The following is a 19,291-nucleotide window of genomic DNA, read 5'->3' on the forward strand; positions in this document are numbered from 1 at the left end:
CTCCTGTGTTGGGAACCATCTTTGGTCTGTCTTGGCCCGCCAGTAGATATATTTGCACTTTCTGTGTTATCAGGTCAATCACTAACTTCAAACATGATTAAAATATTGGTATTCAGATGGAGTAGGTGACACGTGTTAAATTGAAATACTTATAAATTGAAATATTCATGCGCTTAGATGGACCATATTGTAGCATATTTGCATCAGAGAAAAAACATTCTTAAATAAGTTACCTTTTCTTATAAAGTTTTTTTATTCACTTATTTTTGGCTGTGCTGGGTCTTTGTTGCTGTGTGGGCTTCTCTCTAGTTGCAGCGAGTGGGGGTCACTCTTTGTTGCTGTGCACAGTCTTCTCATTTAGGTGACTTCTATTGTTGCAGAGCATGGGCTCTAGGGTGAATGGGCTTCAGGAGTTCAGTACATGGGCTCAGTAATTGTGGCTAGCGGGCTCTGGAGTGTAACTGCAAAAGTTGTGGTGCACAGCCTTAGTTGCTATGCAGCATGCAGGATCTTTCCAGATCAGGGATTGAACCCACGTCCCCTGCATTGGCAGGTGAATTCTTTACCATTGAGCCACAAGGGAAACCCCAAAGAAGTTGTCTTAATAGGGAGTAGAGATTTTTTAAGGCTGCAAATCAGAAATGAAACACAGTGATTGAGAGAATTTTTTGAGGCCATTATTAATTGTTTCAGCAAATTTCTAAGTTAGCTTCATCTGGTATTCACCAAACTCGTGCATGTGGACTCAGGTAATAACTTTCTCAGTGTAGGAAATGAGATTAATGACTTCTTTTTTTTGCAAAGTGGAATTAATACTGTATTTACATAGTGTTGTATCATTTGTAAAGTGTTTTTCCCATGCATGATCTCATATGATCCTTACACAGACTTAGCTGGGGAAAATATTAGCCTCATTTAGTGAGCAATCTGAAAAACAAAAAAGTATGTCATCTGCCTAAGTTCACACAGCAATTAGCAGGTAGGACATGGAATAGTATCCAGGTCTTTCGGTTTCAAATCCCATGTGCTATTATGATCTGCGTGAGAATGAAACCCAGGTCAAAGCTTTGTTAAAAGCAAGGACTAGAGTGTCTTAAGAATATTCCTTAGTTAACCCTTAAATTATTTTTGCTCCTTTATACTTCTCCCTAAAACTCATAATTGCTTTCCAGTATCCCTAAGTTGATTCTCAATTCTCTACAGGGAATTAATGTCCTACTTCTTGAATGAACATGCTGTAAAGACAGCAGCCTCTCATCTCCCTCTTCATTAGTATTTAGCCCAATACCAGTTCTGTGCAGCTGACCTGGATGGTTGCACTTTGAGATGCTGCCCTCATGCTTGAAGATGCATTTGTTAATGCACATATGACATAGTTTCAATTATTTGCTTTTCTGTGTAAAATTCATCTGTTACAGATAACTTTCAAAAATAATTACATTAAGCATTTTATACATTTTTGGGCTACATGAACTATTTCCATGAGAAGAAGGACGAAGATGCCCACAAATCTTCCACAAATCTCTTCTCACTCCTGTCTCCTGACTCACACCCAGTGCTATTGAGACCCAGGGGTGGGGAACCAGGCAGAGTAATCGATGACCAGTGGCCACATGTTTTCCAAGTGTTCGCAGGGCCTGGGGACATGGATCGGGACACCTTTGATCATATAAAATGATAATTTTTGGAATTTCTTATCCTGCAATGGTTTCAGACAAAGGATATGTTCCTGTTACTTGCAAGGAGAAATAAGGAAAGAAAAGTTTGTTTCACCTGGCAATTTAGGAAAGGATTCAGTGTTTGCCAGTGGTGTGCTGTTTCGTGTTTAACAACCAGCTTGCGGGGAAGTGGCACTGACTTTTCACATTTGCCAATTTTCATGGTATAAATAATCCCACCATGGCCAATTTCAAGCTACCAACATAATATTAACAGGTTCTCAAAATTCCTGAAAATATAGCAGTCAGCTCTAGAGAGCTAGGAGAAGCCAACTCCAACACACTGCTATAAATTAACAGTAACCTAGGTTGCTCTTGAGAGAGGTTGTAGGTCAGGCATTCAGTATCTGCCTTGAGTTCATCAGCAAGTTTTCCCAAAAAAGATGCAAAATAAATTTCATAAAGGACATTTAGTATTCAAGTAGATGCTATAAAATGTAGTTTATCTTTGATTTTATACTCATGGGAGTATCCTTTTTCACCAACAGAAAATAATTATTGTCATCGCTGCTACTCTACTGTTCCACCAGCTATAGGATATTTCTCTTTTATAATAAATAAATAGAACTGAGTTTTTAAAGAGTCTTTACATTTTGCTTCCTCTTTTTATACCATTGAGACAAATATTTTCAAGGAAAGTTTGCTATTCTAGTTTGACTTATTTGGGGGCTTTTAGATGAATCAAAATGTGGCAAATTACGTAATAAAATCCTCTTAATGTAATCTACTTCGTTTGTCACTCAGGTTTTATGCTTCAGTTTCAACTCATTTCAAGATTTTGTCTTCAAATCCAAAACAAAAGGTTCTTTTTCCTTGACTCATATAAGTATATCCTATAAATAGTGATGTCTATAGCATCATTTTCACTCAAGATAAATTCTAGTGTTTTTTTTTTTTTTCAGACAATATACTCAGATGTGAGATGAGAAAGATGGTTACCTATCAAAGACTGAGTTAATCTTTAACTTGCAATGAATCTGAAAATGTGTATTAGGTGTTTTTTAAAACAATCTGTGCTGACAAGTTGAAGTTATATATAACTGCTGTGCAAATCACCACTTATTCAAAAGGCTCACTGACCGATAAAACATAGGTATTCTTTAGTAATTGCTTTTGTGCTATATAAAATGAAGTGCTATAGTTTTATATTATGTCATCTAAATATTTGGTTTTAAACTTACTGACTTGGCCCTCAGTATGAGGTATTAGAACCTAATGTTTGATTTCCAACTCTGCCATGAAACTTTTCTGATTTTCAGTTTCCTTATCCATAAGTTTCCTTTTCCATAAAAGGAATTTTTGTTAACAAACATGCCCTTTTTTGTTTATTTGTCTTAAGTCACATTGGAGTATAGTAGGGAAAGGTGCATTGTTACCTACAGATTTTCAAACTGTGAAGTAGAGATGCCTGTTAGAAATATAATGCAAATCCACAACTGTAAGTCATACATGTAATTTTAAATTTTCTAGTAGCCCCATCAAAAAAGTAGAGAACTTGTAAAGTTAATTTTAGTAATAACTTTAATATAGTATAACCAAAATGTTATTTCAGTATATAATCAATATGAAAAATTGCTGAGATATTCTACATTCTTTTTTCCACAGTAAATGTGTGAAATCCAGTGTTTTATAATGATAGCACATCTACATTTGGACTAGCTACATTTCAGGCCCTCAGAAGCTGGTGACCACTGGCTACCATGTTGGACAGCATGGCTCCATAGAATAGCTTTAACGCTTATCATAGAGCATCAATGTGACAGTCATACATTCATAGAAAATGAGTTGTTTTCCTAATAAGCTTTAGCTTTCAATTCAAGTTATATAGTTAGTAGCCAAACCCAAAATAATCTGTAGTTTTTCCTTTGATTTCTGAAAGACTCTAAAGCAAATTCTATAGAAAAATGAGAATTGCCACAGACTTAAATGTTCCTCTTTTTTTAAGCTGAGACTATTTTACACATATGGTACTTACTGAAATCAGACCACCTGGTGGGACAAAATTGGCTCATAAGCCTTCTTACTACTGTGTGTAAATGCTTCAAACCTGATCTTAAAACAAAAGTCAGTTTTATTTAAAATAAAGCCAATGCTTTTCATAGTTAATTTAAGTATGAAGGATCCCTTTTCAGTATGAAAATACTAGGTTTAAGCCTGTTGGCCCTTGCTCCTATGGAATTTTGTACCTTTCATTTGCAGCCTGAGCACAAATCAACTCATCTACCCTCCTGGGTAGCTGTGGGACTTCCCTGCCCTCAACCCCACGCAGTCTCCCCACTGCCTCCTCCCCCAAGGAGATCTCAAGTCACCCAGGCTCACTCTTCTGAGTGCTGTGGGGAAATCTTCCAGCCCCCTGAAACTGGATAATAGATTCTTCTGTGGTAACAGTGGGAACTTACCTTCTCTTTACATATGCTTTCCCTCGGGCAGTGGGTGGAGAGTCTCTTTAACCAGCCTGTGCTCAGACCAGCTCCGAAAACCTGCTGGAGTCTGTTCAGAATAGATGGCTGATGAGGTTAGAGGAGAACTTCTGGGGATCCACTTGCCCCAAAGCAGTATGCACCCTTTCCGGTTTCGGGGTTCCTGGAGTTGCCTCACGGCGCCCTCCCGTTGCCTGTCGTCCTCATACAGCCTTGTCACGACTGCAGAGGAGACGCCGCCTGCCACCCCTGCTCCACGCGCTCCGTGGTAGACACAGAAGGCCCTTGCCCTGCCTCTCAGCTGCCCTCACTGACTTGGTTGCATTCCATTACTTCCCAGTGACCTACACAGACACCATTTTCAACAAACTGATTAAACTCCAGCTTCGTAATAATAATAGATTTTTATGCAGTGATTGCTGAAGCATAGGGTAGCAGTGTTTAATCTCGGGTGCATGGACAACTCTGTTCCCTCTCCTGCCCTGCACACACAGAAACCTCCCGCCCTAGTGCATTGATGTGTGCTTCTGTTTTTGTATAAAAGCCTTCCTCAGATCGCGATGTCTGTGATCCGGAACATGTTACGATCCATTGGAACCTTGCTCTACCCATGACTTTCCTCTGTAAGATGCTACGTACACACATGCAACCCATAGAACCCACACTCCCCCTGCCAGTAGCCCAGCAGGTTCCTCCTCCTCATTCTGCCTCCTCGGAATCTAGTGATCCTTCCTTTCACCTGTGGCCTCATCCCTTTATTCAATTTCTGACTTAGCCACTGTCAGGCCTTGCTCATAGTATTTTACCACTAGCACAGTAAATCTCAAACCTGTTTGTTTTGTTTTTTGGTTTATCTTGAACGACTCTAGTTCTTCCTCTTACTTTTCAAAGAGCAATCTTTAACATGAAAAGTAAAGGCAGTGTTCAGCGGATTAGGGGTGTGGTGAAGGTGTTGTGAAATCAAATAATAGGATGTGGCAACTTTACATAATTATAAGTTATTTTCCCTTTTACTCTGATCTTTTCTCAGCTTCACCCCAGTCCATCTATTTATAGACTCCAGTTAACTGAAATGTGGGTCCCCTTTAGGCTTCCAGAATGAGTTATTGCCGTTTGTTGCCATTCTTTTCAGCAATTCACAGTGATCGGTTCATCTATTTGGGGTAGAACAGATCTGTATTTAATCCAGGTTCAACCGTTTACAGGCTAACCTGTGTGACCTTGGGCAAAACTTAAACTTTGAGTCTCAGTTTGTTTCCTTATTTGAATATGGAGATCCCAAGTATAAAAGTATCACTGATCATCCCCAGAATACAGTAGACACTCAGTGAACGTCCCTTCTCTTGTCTTTCTCACCCAGGCATCCAAGTTTTAACCTATAACTGTGATGTATTTCCCTTCTACCATGTTTATTTTCTATAGAATTTAGTGCATTATTAGTGGTTAATAAATGGTATGGGAGTTATCTGACTCTTTATTCACCCTAAAGGGTCAGATAATTAAGCCGAAAACTTCAGGTTAGACAGAACCTTATGATAAAAGAGTTGCACTTAAAATAATGATTTCTCTAAAAAATTTTCTTAAAAGGCAAATAATTGTCCAGAATCTGATATGTTGGTTGTTATCATTGTCTTCAAAATAAATCTGTTCAGAGCCCCAACTCTGTTTAGTGCTTGCTGTTCTCTGATCCTAAAGCCATGACCCTGTTGTTAATGTGTAACTTGCCTTGCACATAGTTCTCCCTGATTCCCCTGACGCTGAGAGAAGGCGAGGGGGAGATGTGAGAATCCTCTCTTAACACTTCCCCTCTGAGCCACCACCCCTGTCAGCTCTCGTGTGTGAGTAACACACTGTTGACGACACAGTACCCAGGTTAACAGAAGTAAAAAGGAGAGGAGGAAAACACAAAACTAAATCTCAGAACTTTCTGTAACCAGAATAACTGTAACACCAGATAATAGCATTTGTAATGGTGCCTTGTTTTTATCTGCTGAAAATCAGTCGGTGATAACATTTTGCAAACGGAGGAAAAAAAGGAGAAAGTGAAGCGGGTTATCTGATGACATCAGGCCTTGCAGCACCCTGAGCTGATCAGAGCCATCCTCCACCCGCTCTCTGACTTGCACTGCTGGTGGCTTCACGAGAGAGTGGTTATGGGGCGGGCAGCCCTGACACAGTCACAGGAACCCTTGGAAAGCAGGTTTCCCAGTGGTTGTGGGAGAGGAAGTCAGTGTATGGGCTGCTTGACAGGGAATACGAGTCGCCCCATCTGACAAGCAGAAGGGACATGGGACCACCGCAAGGAACAGATTTCTACTAACAGCAGCAGTGAGCTTGCAGAGCCTCCAGGCAGAAACTCGGTCGACACCTCTGATATCCTGAGCGGAGTACCTGGTCACACCCTACCGGGATTGGTCCCCATGGAATCTGTGATTTAAACCCCCACAGTACATTGTGATGTGTTAAGCTGCTAAGAAATTTGCAGTAACTTTAGGCAGCAATAGAAAACATGAGGATCAATCCCTGTTTTTAATTTAAGGGTGTGAATTCTTTCTTAAACAGACTTCTTAGTGTTGAAAGCCTCATTCAGAGTTTAAGTCACAAGAAGTAGGTATTGAATGTCTCCACTTCAGGACCTGTGCTCGATGCTAGGGATGAGTTACCAAGACCCACCCTCTATCTAGTGAGAGGAGACAAGAGGTAACAATCCAGTGTGGCAAGTGCCTGGCATCCTGTCCCGGGGCTGCAAGCACAGAGCCAGTGATAACTGGGTGTACCCGGGGACGGTGACGAGGGTGTCCTACACCAGAGGGTACAAATCTGTATTCCCAGGCAGTATGTATCAAGGATTCCTTTGAAGAAAATAATTCAAGTTGAATGAACGAACATAAGTTTAGGGTTTTATATTGAGTTAAAAGAGTTGAAGGAGTGTGAAAAATTTTAATGTCATTTTAAGAGATGTGGTGTATATTATGTTTGATTGTTTGCTTTTCAAATTTCTCTTGTATAACACTAGAAAATAGGAAAAAATGATAACTTAGTACATCATGAAAGCACTTTACCTTTGTACCTCATGAGTCAGTTTCTTTCTGAACTTAACTTACCAAATATGGTACTTTTCACCTTGTAAGCTCAGACCATCCACAATCAGTGACTGTCTCTGTACTGCTACCTCGCTGTAGGCCGCGGTTCTCAGCGTGTGATGCATGGCTCCCCAGGACTCCTTGAGATAGGAGGTCTGAAGGGCAGAACTGCTCGCAGGCCAACGGCAACACGTTCGTCTTTTCTGCTGTGTGGCAGTTGCATCAATGGCCCAGGAGCAATAGTGGGTAAAACTGTTGGTGCCTTGGCACCAAATGATACTAACAGTCATTGAATTCTACATCACAACACCCTCCTAGAGGAGAAAATGCCAGAGTCATTTAGGAATATCCTTGATGAAGCAGTAAAAAAAAATCTCTGATCCTTTGACTGCATAACTGGCAGACAGACTGTGGCTCTTTGGACATTGGTACCTGGCAGATACTTTCTCACAAATGAGCAAGGTAAGTCTCTCTCCTCAGTGAAAACAATTGATAGCGTTTGTTGCCAGTGATAAAATTTGAGTTTTCAAGCAAAAATTAAGATATGAGAAAACATGTAGCTACTGCTTGTGGTGGTGATTTAGTCACTAAGTCCTGTCCGACTCTTGCAACCCCGTGGACTGCAGCCTGCCAGGCTCCTCTGTCCATGGGATTCTCCAGGCAAGAATACTGGAGTGGGTTGCCGTTTTCTTTTCCAGGGGATCTTCCCGACCCAGGGATTGAACCCCAGTCTCCTGCATAGCAGGTGGATTCTTTGCCAACTGAACTATGAGGGAACCCCATGGTTTGATAACTTCTCAAATCCTTCAAGCTTTTCTGATGAGCGATGATATTAATGAATGTGATTTTTATATTGTATAACAAAATATGCCAACTCAGTGAACACTGTTTTCCATATACCCTGTGCAAAATGATACATGGATAAATTCAAAGTGCTTGATAGAACAATCAATTTTAGTATAAGAGTAGGAAAAGTGAAGGAAAAAAAGAGTAGGAAAAGTGTATTGACAAGGTTTTTGATTCTACATTGCAACTAGCTTTTAAGAAAGTACCACTTGTTAAGTTTTGGTTTAGTATCAAAGAAGAATATCCACAATTATCTGAAGAAATTATTAAAATAATCCTTCCCTTTCAACAATGTATCTGTGAGGTCAGATTGTCTTCCTATACTTCAGTCAAGATAACATATCAAAATGGAGATCTGAATGTAAAAGCAAGATATAAGAATCCAGTTGTCAAGAAAACAAAAAAATAACCCAGTTGTCTTCTATTAAACCAGTTGCACAAGGGAGCGTTTGAGGGGTAATTCACCTGAAAGAAGCACAGTTCTAAATTCTAAAATGTGCTGTGTCTTAGAGACGAGTGGTTTCAATTTTGAGGAGCATAGTAATTCATTTATTGGCCCTCTTTTCCCCTTCCTCTTTCCTTTATCCATTCCACAAATATTTATTGAACATATATTCCAGGACTTGACAGGCGTTTTATTTGCATTGTTCAATAATCCTCACCTTCATCTTGTGAGGTATGATTCCACCGATTTTACCTGTGGGAATACTGAGATTCTGAAAAACTACGTGAAGTACCTAAGCACAGCTACTGAGAGGTATTTGATTGTTTGGGATTTGGACTCTGCCTCCAGTTCCCATGTACTTGAATATTAAACTGTATTATTACTCATTTCATCCACGTGGCAACAAGAGGATGCCAGCACTGTCTGTTGTTAGTTCCTTGGGACACAAGCTGTGGACTTCAGAGTCACCAACTTGGGTTCAAATCCTGTCTCTGCTACTTAACATCCTGTGTGATCTTGTATGAACTACTTACCCTCTCAGAACCTTGGTTTTCTTCTCTGTAAAACATAAATCCTAACGCCTGACTTAAGGGTAACTTCTGGATTAAGTGAGGAAACATACGGAAATCATCACTGTATAGAGAAGTGGGAACATGGAGGGCCCGCCACACCGTTTCGTTTTAGTGGCAGTTCCAGTGCTCTGCTTGGAGTCCTGCTGGTGGCATCAGCCTTCTCCAAGTGGCGCACTGTCCTTTCCAGACTCTTCATTACCGTAGGGCCCAGGGCAGGCCACACTCAGCTGGCAGGGTGGTTTGGAGCAGCAGTGGAGAGAGGGGCTGAGTGGTGAGTAGTGTGGGGCAGGATGAGCAGGACATGGGTGCCTGACCGTGCCAACACAAGTTCTCTCCCCTCTGGTTATGACTTTGCTGTGTCCAGAAGGACTCTGCCTTCTCATCTATAAACATGGAGATGACGCCGCCCACCTCTGTGGATGAGTGCCACAGATACAGAGGCACGGCTATAAGGAAGGCGCTTCCTGGGTGTCCAGTGCACGTTAATTCCTTTCCCTACAACATGTTCCTTCTTTTCTTTGGGAGAATATTCCAGATGTCCAATAGAGACTATTCCTTTGCCTCCAAAGTTGGGCTCATGAAATATTTGTCCTTTGTGAACCTTAAGAGTTTTTCCAGTTCCTGCTCAATTCTTGAGCAGAACTGAGCAGGAACTGGAAAAAGTCTGCAAAGTCCTGGAGGTCATCATTATCTGGAAAAAAAAGAAAGCTGCTGAATCACAACCAGTCATGGTCTTAGATGTGACAGTCACATCAGATCTGAATCAGGTGTTTACTGTGGTGGAGCTTAGGAAAGTTTTCCAGGTTACTTTAGAGTTCTCATTAACACGAGAATTGTGTCCTTTTGGGGTAAATTAAATCTGTTCTTTGTGGGAAGGCTTGAGAAGCTGATTCTCAGGAGAGGAATGGATAGCACGATATGAAATAATTTGGCTTCTATTTCACGAACACCAGACTTCTTTAGAGTTTAATAAAAAGTAAAGTGCCACCGTAACAGTTCAGGCCAGGTGAAATTCCTTATCACAATAAGTTGTTGAAGTGTTAAAATTCCCCTGGCTTCAGTTATTACCAGAACAACTATTGATCAAATGTACAGCCAGTTGAAATGGAACTCAGGACCCTCACGCATAGCCTGTTCCTGCATGGTGAGTTTAGTGGAGATCTGGTTACATGAAAAATGGGGACTGGCTCCCTGGCCCGCAGGTTTCTCCCTGAATCACTTCACTTACTGGCAGGCCCACGGCCTGAGCCAGGAGGAAGCTGAACTACTTTTTAGCCCTTCCCAGAACCACATCCGCAGAGGCTGATGGCATGTACGAGAGCCCGAGTTACTGCCAGCGGCGAGTGGGTCATTTCTGGGAATGCTGCTTTGGGGGTGGCTCTCAGGGTCCCTAAGTGGCACCCCTTGGTGTCCACGGGAGGTGTGGGTTTTATTGGCTATGATGTCAGAGCAGTCTTTACCTGCAGGGACCAGCCTGGGTGGCAGCCAAACTGGCTTTCTCAGAGTGTTTTCCAACCCCCAACAGAAAGGTGGCCGTTGAGCGGGTGCAGCTCTGACCACTTCGGCTGAGGTGCCTCTTTGTCTGACGTGATTCCTGTGCCGGGGACGGAGACCACACGCTCATTTCACGGATGTCATGCACTGTCAGCTGTGGTTCACTCAGCATCCAAGATTTTATGAACTGGGCTCTTCAGGGAGGCCGCACGGTGTACTGGTAATGAACGTGGTCTCTAGAGCCAGGCGTCCTGCGTCTGAACCTGGCTTTGCCACTGACCAGCTCTGGGCCTCTGGGAAAGTCATTTACCTTCTCTGTACTTCATTTTCCTCCTCTGGAAAAGGCGGATAATAGCACCTGTAAAGTGTTTAGTGTATAAGAAGTACTTGGCTAAGTGTGAGTTGCTGTAATTACTACGTGCTACATGGGTAGGGTGGTCTGATGGTAGGTTTTCCAGTTTGGGAAAGTAATGCAGGCTTCCTCCTGTGTGGGTGCTGAGTATAGCCAGGAGAGCTGTCTTCTCGAATCCACCCTTGATATTTTGTACTCCCCTCCCAGTACCTGCTCTCTCCATCTTTTACCTTTGCTCCCTGCCGGGGATGTGTAGCTGGAATCAGTAGATGAGGGTCTGTTGCCTGACTCGGCCATGTGCCGCTGTGTGAACTTAGACAGGGTGCTGAACCCCTCTCTGAGCAGGCGTGGAGGATTTGGGACGCCTTTGGGCTGCCGGGTATCTTGTAAAGCTGGAGTAATTGTGCATTCTGTCTTCCTGAGATGATCAAGGAAGGAACACTTGTTGAGAATATCTGGTGATTCTCCTCTGGAAGCTAAGACTTACCTGATTGTCCCTGTGAATGAAAAAGAATCCTCCCTCCCGTTCAGGGCGGAGTGGGGGGAGGAGCCAGAAGACTGGGGTGCGCTGGTGCCGGACCAGCTGAGCAGGACCCAGCAGAGCAGGAGCCAAAAAAAAGCTGGAGCTTCCCTCCGCTTGGTCTCGCGGGACTGAGTGCACTCGGGGTTTCTGTTCCCGATGTCTTCGCGGTGACCCTGTATTCCTGGAGTTGTGCAGTGAGCGGAGCCGTCTTATTTTAAGTGCTGACAGTATTCACGGCGTGAGCACCCATCCCTGTTGACCTCTGTTTCTCAGCTTCCTGTCTTGGCAAATAAAAATCTTGGACCAAATGAACTTTTGATTTCTTTCGGCTTTAATATAATACAAAGGTATACAGATATGCACCGTCTATTCTGTCACCTGGTTCTTCTTCTTCGTAGTACCTGATGCAGTGTTTTTAGATTTTGCTTTGGGTTTTTTGTTCTGTTTTTTACATACTTCTTTTGTGTCTCCAACACCTGCATCCCCATCTTCAGGCACCTAGAAAGGAAGCCGCTGTGTACAAGGACAGCAGCACTGGATCACGTTTGGCACATTTTCGGTGTTAATGAATATACGCATGTGCCCACATAGACACCTGTAACCAGGCATTATAATACAGTTTCAAAAATCTGTCTGTAGAAACTAAGTGACCAATTATTCTTTCTGTCCTCACATACCTCCCTCCCCAATATACAGCACATTGTTATTTGGAGATTAGAAGACTAGAATTAAGAATGGTTATATAGGGAGTTTGGGATTGGTATGTGTACACTGCTGTATTTCAAATGCATAACCAACAAGGACCTGCTGTGTAGCGCAGGGAACTCTGCTCAGTATTACGTAATGACCTAAGTGGGAAAAGAGTTTGGAAAAGAAGAGATACATGTCTGTGTGTAACTGGCTCACTTTGCTCTACACCTGAAGCTGAGATAACATCATTCGTCAACTGTGCTCCAATATAAAAGAAAAAATTAAAAGCAAACCCAAGGGCAGTTGGGGAAGCAATGGTTATATTTTCTGTCTTAAAACTTACACAAAGTAGCAGTGCCCAGGTTCTCAGCTTGTGTGCGCAGGTAGTCTCAAGGGACAGTAACTCCTGACGTCAGAGGAAGCCCACAGTTCAGGGCTGAGGACACTTGATTGGGAGGGCGCTGTGCCGAGCGTGTGTGGTGTTGGCAGGATCCTTTTATATCCACAGTGGAGGTGGTCAGCAGGAGGCAAACTCTAAACCTTAGAATTGTGCTCGCTCCTATTATTGAGATTTCATATTGCTTTTATTATTTGGCCACAAAAATGGACATAATCCTTGCTGGCTTTAACACACCTACTAGTGCTGCTTTCGCTATCCATCTTGCAAAATATAAGACAAGGCCAGAGCTTAAATTAAAATCCTCAGCTTCTTATCTCCTTCCCACAGGAAAGCAAATCTGTGTTGAAAACCGTAAAATTAAGAGGAGAGCAAGGATAGCATAATTTACCAAAAATTCATGGCACCAGATTCTGAGCTATATGACTGGAGGGATAGGTCAGACATTAAGAAGATGCTGCCTGCTAATGCAAGTTCCTTAAGGTGGTGCTCTGAAAATAAGAAAGGCACGTAAAATGTATGTGTGTAAAAAAAAAAAAAAAATGTGTGTGTGTGTGTGTATAAATATATATATCAAATATATATATAAATATGTGTATATATATATATTTGCTGAAGATTTCTGCAGTGCTTTACTCTTTTTAACTACCCTAAGAAAATATCTTTGTAGATCATTTGGCAATTATGCTTCTTATGAGACTTCTGAAAGGAAACTCGAAACAGTTATTCTCAAGTATAGTTGAAATGCATTCATTTTAGCATTTGAGTGTTGAGATTTTTGCTTTCATATTTAAAAGGGTTTATAATAATAATATCCTCACACCCACCCACCCCCTACTTCCTCTAGCATTCTAAATTCCTAATATTTGAGAAGCTCATTCTGTGTACTGGGCACACTGTATCATTAACACTTGAAAAGCATTGAAACATTTCTTTAACCTTTCACACATTTATATGCAGAGATGTCTGTGCAGAGGTGTGTAGAGAAAAAGCGTGTGGCTTTGATAATGGTGCTCCACTTAATAAACGCCACGGGCTGTAGGAGCTGTGCGAGTTCCGCTGTTAGAGGGGAGCTGGTAATTATAAAATAGGGGAAAATCTAGCAAGGATAGCATATCATTGTCTAAAAAGTGATTTTTTTACCCCCCTCACTTTTTTTAATTTCGTAAGTTTCTTTGGGTGGAGGTTGTAACGATAGGGTGTAGAGAATTACTAACTATGCAGAGAATTAAGTGTTACTAGGATAATTACTCCTAATTTTCCTGAGGATGGTTCTTCCTGTTGGAACCACGTACTTTTTATACCTAATTTGTAAAACAGCAACAACAACAAAAAGTGACATGATCAGTGTATGTAATAGGTGCAGCCATCATACACAGTTGTGTCATGGGTTCTCAGCCATTCACATTTGTCCCTACACTTTAAGCAGTTTATACTGTGTACTTTTCAGAGACTCACACACAGAAAATTTAATAATATATTCTTTTCTGGAGAAAGTGATTTCACGTGTATTCTAGTCTGTAGAATAGTAACAGACTATTTCAAACTAGCATGGTGAAGGCATGTTTGAGCTAGTGAATTAGAGAATACTTAGAATTCATTAGAGTTTATTCCTTTTAAATTCACAAGTTACTTATTATTATATTTCCAAATAGACATTTTTCTGAGACAGCATGAATTAGGAGATGAGTTTAAAATCAGAAACATATTGTGCATATAATTATGTTGAATTGTATGTGGGGGGTAGTTTCTTTTAAAACAATCCCCTAATTAGGTTAAACTGCCTGAGTCTTGTTTATATTACTGATTTGCTTAGTAAGCACTTTATTGAGGGGCCAGTATGCAAGGGAGATTCAACTTTAACCAAACAACAGAATTCCAGATTTCAAACAGAAGTCCAAATAAATAACCTGAACCTTTAATAAGTGTTACTATTATATAGTCTTGGAATTCCAAATTAAATAGTAAAATTCATTTTTAAACAAATAAGAGACATAAAATATGTTAAATATAAATGTCAGCAATTTGAAGTGTTCTTACAAGCTATATTTCACATTATGTAGCTAAACCCAAGATTAGACATTCCATTTTATCTGTTAATACTTTTAGAAACTAGAGGAACTGAAGATGAGCTAAACAGCTCTAAAGAATAATAAATGATGGTCATGTTTGATTGGCGAAACTATAGAACATGAAAAAATGGTATAATTTGGTTCTTAAAGATGTATAGTTCTGTTAGTATGTGCATGAGCACATGCATGTATGTGCACACACTCAGTCGTGTCCAACTCTTTGCAACCCTGTGGACCCGTCAGACTCCTCTGTCCGTGGGATTCTTCAGGCAAGAATACTGGGGCTGGTTACCATTTCCTCCTCTAGGGTATCTTCCCGACCCAGGGATCGAACCCACATCTCTTGTATCTCCTGCATTGGCAGGCGGGTTCTTCACTAGCTGAGCCAGATTTACTGCTCTACAACTCTAGGATTATGAATTTTATAAACTGAGATGATGTCATTACAGCAAATTTATATATACTAGGTTGTTTTAAAAGTTGCCTTTTAAGTTGGAATATTTATTCATTTATCTATTCATAATGTTTATTGAATGCTCATTTTATGCCAAACATATGTAATGAATAGAGTTACTAAAACATTCATAACTTTTGCTCCAGAAACTGTTCATTGACTTTAAGCTAAGGAGATAATCCAAAGAGAGTGTAAATATGTATGTATAGGAAATTGATGTCATGGAATCCTGGAGTGGGTGACCAACCTAAATCTCCGAAGGGGCCTTGGTTAAATAACTGATCGTTTTCTTGGTGGGATATTCATGTACTCAGGGAGTACTTAACATGAGGAAATCCTGACACTCTTAAGCGGGTAGAGCAGATGATTTCAGTTGTTTAGGTCTGGAGATCATTCTTGGTTGACTTTTGAGGAGAGAGGAGACAGGAGCTGGGAGTCCATATTAACTGTTGTCCTTGTGGTTACTTTGCAGTCAAATAAAGTGCCCGTGGTGCAGCCATCCCATGCGGTCCATCCTCTCACCCCTCTCATCACCTACAGCGACGAGCACTTTTCTCCAGGATCACACCCGTCACACATCCCATCAGATGTCAACTCCAAACAAGGTGAGCATCTCGCTGCCCCGGCCTCTTTGGATGAGGAAGAGCCTCATCTCAGCAGTCTGAGCGCCCTCCCCAGCGACTCTGCCCATGTCATGATACATTTGTAGGAGATAAGAATAATTTATTTGGTAGCAACTTTTTAATAAGCATACAAGAGTTTGTTATTGGCCTTTTCTTTTCCGGGATTAAAAAAAAAAAAAAAAGGAAAAATAGTGAAGGGTCATTTTCAAAGTGACAGCTCTGAAGAGCTATGATCACAATATAAACCAATATGCTGTGAAAATAATTCAGTCCTCAGCGCCCCCTGCCATATTCATTTATTTTAGCATGTACTATGTCTTGATAATAATGCTGAAAAAAAAGTCAGAAAAGGGACAAAGTAGGAGGTGTTTTTCTTTGAATGTTATATTTTTGAGACTTGTGGTTTCCTTTGGTTTCAGTTATATCCCTGTTGTGTTTTCTTTTCTTTTTGTTGTTTCTCAACAAGAATTATATTTAAAATTCAAAGGGTTTCCCAGGTGGCGCTAGTGGTAAAGAATCCACCTGCCAATGCAGGAGACCTAAGAGACAGAGGTTTGATCCCTGGGTCAGGAAGATCCCCTGGAGGAGGGCATGGCAACCCACTCCAGGATTCTTGCCTGAAGAATCCCATGGACAGAGGAGCCTGGTGGGCTACAGTCCATGGGGTCACAAAGAGTCAGACACGGCTGAAGCGACTTAATACACACACACACATAAAGTACAAAACCATTTCTGTCTAAAGTCAAAACAGACTAAGTGTTGATCGATCAGCTGTGTCCGACTCTTCATTACCCCATGGACTATAGCCCACCAGACTCCTCTGTCCATAGGATTTTCCAGGCAAGGATACTGGAGTGGGTCGGCATTCAAAGCAACATGAATCCTATTTTGCTTCTCTATGCTGTTAGCCAAGTTCTGCTTCTGTATCATTTACAGAGACACATGCATCATAAGAAGTCTCAAAAATGAAAATGCCTGTTTCTAACCTGAGGCATGAGGGTGTGGTTTGGTTGTCCGATGGACACAAAGCGCAGGTTCTCGAGCCTCCTGGTCCCAGCATCCTAGAGCAGACCTTGAGAGAGGGGCAGTTTGTTCACAGGGGAGCCCTTGCTCTTTTCGTGGACATACACACTTGGACCTCAGCAGGATCTTGAGACGTTCAAAATGAAAGATCCTGTAAAACCATGTGAAGGCAGAGAATGTAAAAGGGGTCAAACATGCCATCTCCAGCACTTCTCCCTTTTGTCCAGCCCTATCTTTGATGGATCGTTAACAACAGTATTTAGTAAGGGTGTAAAACAGCAGTGAAGTTCAGAGGTTGGGTGTTTTTCCCACCTCTGTGAACACTTTGAGGTTAAATATATATCATCTTCGTTTCCCACCTTAATTAAAAAGACAACTCTTTGACAACTTAGTAGGACTTTGCGTGCTTGGAGCCCCAGTACGTTTTCTTAGAGAAAGCAAGAATCATTGTGGCGGATGTTTCTGGGTTTGTCTCTGTTTTATTCTCATTTCCAGCCCTTTCTCTCCTCTACTTCCTTTTGTAAAGGACCTCCAAATAATCAGCAACTACAGAGGCAGATCTGTGAATATGTAGTGAGAAGGAAACTTAAGACAAGCGTCTTAGGAAGAAAGCTGAGTTTGAGAGGGAAGCTCGAGAATGTGACCTTGGCCGAGGTCCCTTTGGGTTATCTGAAGGGAATGTGAGGTCTGCAATTTAAATGTGCAGGTCACAATCCCAGAGCAGGGTCTAAGCTAGAGATACATGTCTGGGCACCATAAAGATGCGGATGACAGTTAAAGATAAATATAAAAGCCCCAGACAGGCTATATCAAAAAGAATCCAAGAGTATGTTTTATTTAGTTTTAAATTAATTTATTTACATAACAATTACATAGTATTTACCTTTTCCCAGTTCCTGTTCAGAGCACTTTGAAATGAACTTATTTAAAAGAATAACATTATAAAAAATTTTGAAATTCAGGGATGGTTCAGTAGTTTTTCTCTCACAGATTCTAGGAGAGTTTAGTTTTTAAAACAGACATTTTTCCAACTGGCTACCAATTACAATTGCATTTTCTCTTCTGTTTCCATATCTTACTGCTACCCTACCTTGCTTTACCTTAATAATTGTAACTTATCGTTACTCCTCAAACCTTTTCTTTTAAACAGACTTTTCAGAACTAGAGGAGGGACTAGTGGGCATGACTGGAAATCGTCTGCTTGAAATTTCCTTGTAATATTTTGTGCTAAAAATTTGTGATTTTTGCATTCTACTCTATAACACTGTTTGCATTTGTTTTATTATAAAAATCCTGTTTTTAATTACTTTTTTGTCATCGACTTAATGTGTCCCATCACTATGTAGGTAGGGGGATATAAAACCTTGGTTTAGGAAGAATTAATTTACATGATCTTGAGTTTATATTATTCCACCTGGGTACAGTCATCACCAAAAAATAAGTATGAGGGAAAGAAGTCTAAGGCTTACTGGGTCTCTTGCCTTTATTCTTCTCGCCTCTGCCGGCCTTTTGGTTCTATCACGTACAACTGGTTATAGCATGGTGGTACTAAGCTGCTGATTTCAAAGTTCCAGGGAGGCTGGTTAGCTTTATCCCCTGAAATTAAAAAAAAAAAAAGAAAATCATGTTCTTACTCTCACTCTAGTTGGGCTTATTCAATAAATATAAACAGTCTGTCAGCAGAACCCATTCTTATTTGTAAGAAAATAACTTTAGGTTAATTTCCTGTTAGGAATCACGCTAGTTTTTATGCATGAGTGTTGGGGTAATGGTGAGTGCAGGTTGTTGTAAGAAGAAGAAAGGAAGCTGATATCCATCATTTTGTTCCACTCACTGTGTCTGATAAAAAATGTTAAGAGGAAGAGCTTTTAGGAAATATTGGGTTTATGTACCTGTTTATGTATTTGTATCCTTGTAAATAACAGCAAACACTCAACATAGCACTTAACAGGCACTTTTCTTTATTATATATGAATGCATTTACTTCTCAGAACCTCTGTTTCATTTTTATTCTGATTCTGCAGAATAATAATTAAATAACTTCCTCAAGAACATACAGTTAGTGAGTGGCAGAACTACTGTGTTCATGCAGTCTGACACCAGAATCATGTTAGCTGTATTTATAAAAGTTTAAAAAATGTAAGGATATACCGCATATAGCCTCCAGCATATGCTGTGCTTCGTCACTCAGTCGTGTCCGACTCTCTGTGACCCCATGGACTGTAGCTCTCCAGACTCCTCTGTCCATGGGGATTCTCCAGGTAGGAATACTGCAGTGGGGCTGCCATGCCTTTCTCCAGGGGATCTTCCCAACCTGGGTCTCCCCCACTGCAGGCAGATTCTTTACCATCTGAGCCACCAGGGAAGCCCATGTAATAAGTGCTCAATAAACAGTCATTAAATAAATGATGTGTCGCACAGGAGTCGGTAGAGAGGCACATACTTCTAGGAGTCTTTGGAAACCGGAAACAGGATCTTAAGACAACAGTGAGCTATTTAGAAAACACAGATCCACTTTCTTCTGCTCGTGTAATGACCTAAGCCACATCAGGTGTGTACGTGCAAATGGCTTATAGTAT

General features: G+C 41.0%; 1 protein-coding gene and 1 long non-coding RNA gene across 7 annotated transcripts in view; one reads left to right on the top strand and one right to left on the bottom strand.

The window, feature by feature from the left end:
- The window catches only part of LEF1 (lymphoid enhancer binding factor 1), a 118,585-nt gene that overhangs the window by 63,508 nt on the left and 35,786 nt on the right, over positions 1 to 19,291 (top strand). For all 6 annotated transcript variants that reach the window (XM_043870853.1, XM_043870852.1, XM_043870856.1 and 3 more), the window contains exon 4: positions 15,539 to 15,671. In XM_043870853.1, coding sequence (XP_043726788.1) covers positions 15,539 to 15,671 — 133 coding nt within the window. The remainder of the gene's footprint in view (positions 1 to 15,538; positions 15,672 to 19,291) is intronic.
- On the bottom strand, positions 16,729 to 18,948 carry LOC122673251. The gene is made up of 3 exons (XR_006334644.1): positions 18,864 to 18,948; positions 18,182 to 18,308; positions 16,729 to 16,863 (listed from the first exon to the last, which is right to left on the bottom strand). It is a non-coding gene; the product is annotated as an uncharacterized LOC122673251 (long non-coding RNA).

This window comes from Cervus elaphus, chromosome 17 (genome assembly GCF_910594005.1).
Source record: "Cervus elaphus chromosome 17, mCerEla1.1, whole genome shotgun sequence".
Classification (NCBI taxonomy): domain Eukaryota; kingdom Metazoa; phylum Chordata; class Mammalia; order Artiodactyla; family Cervidae; genus Cervus; species Cervus elaphus.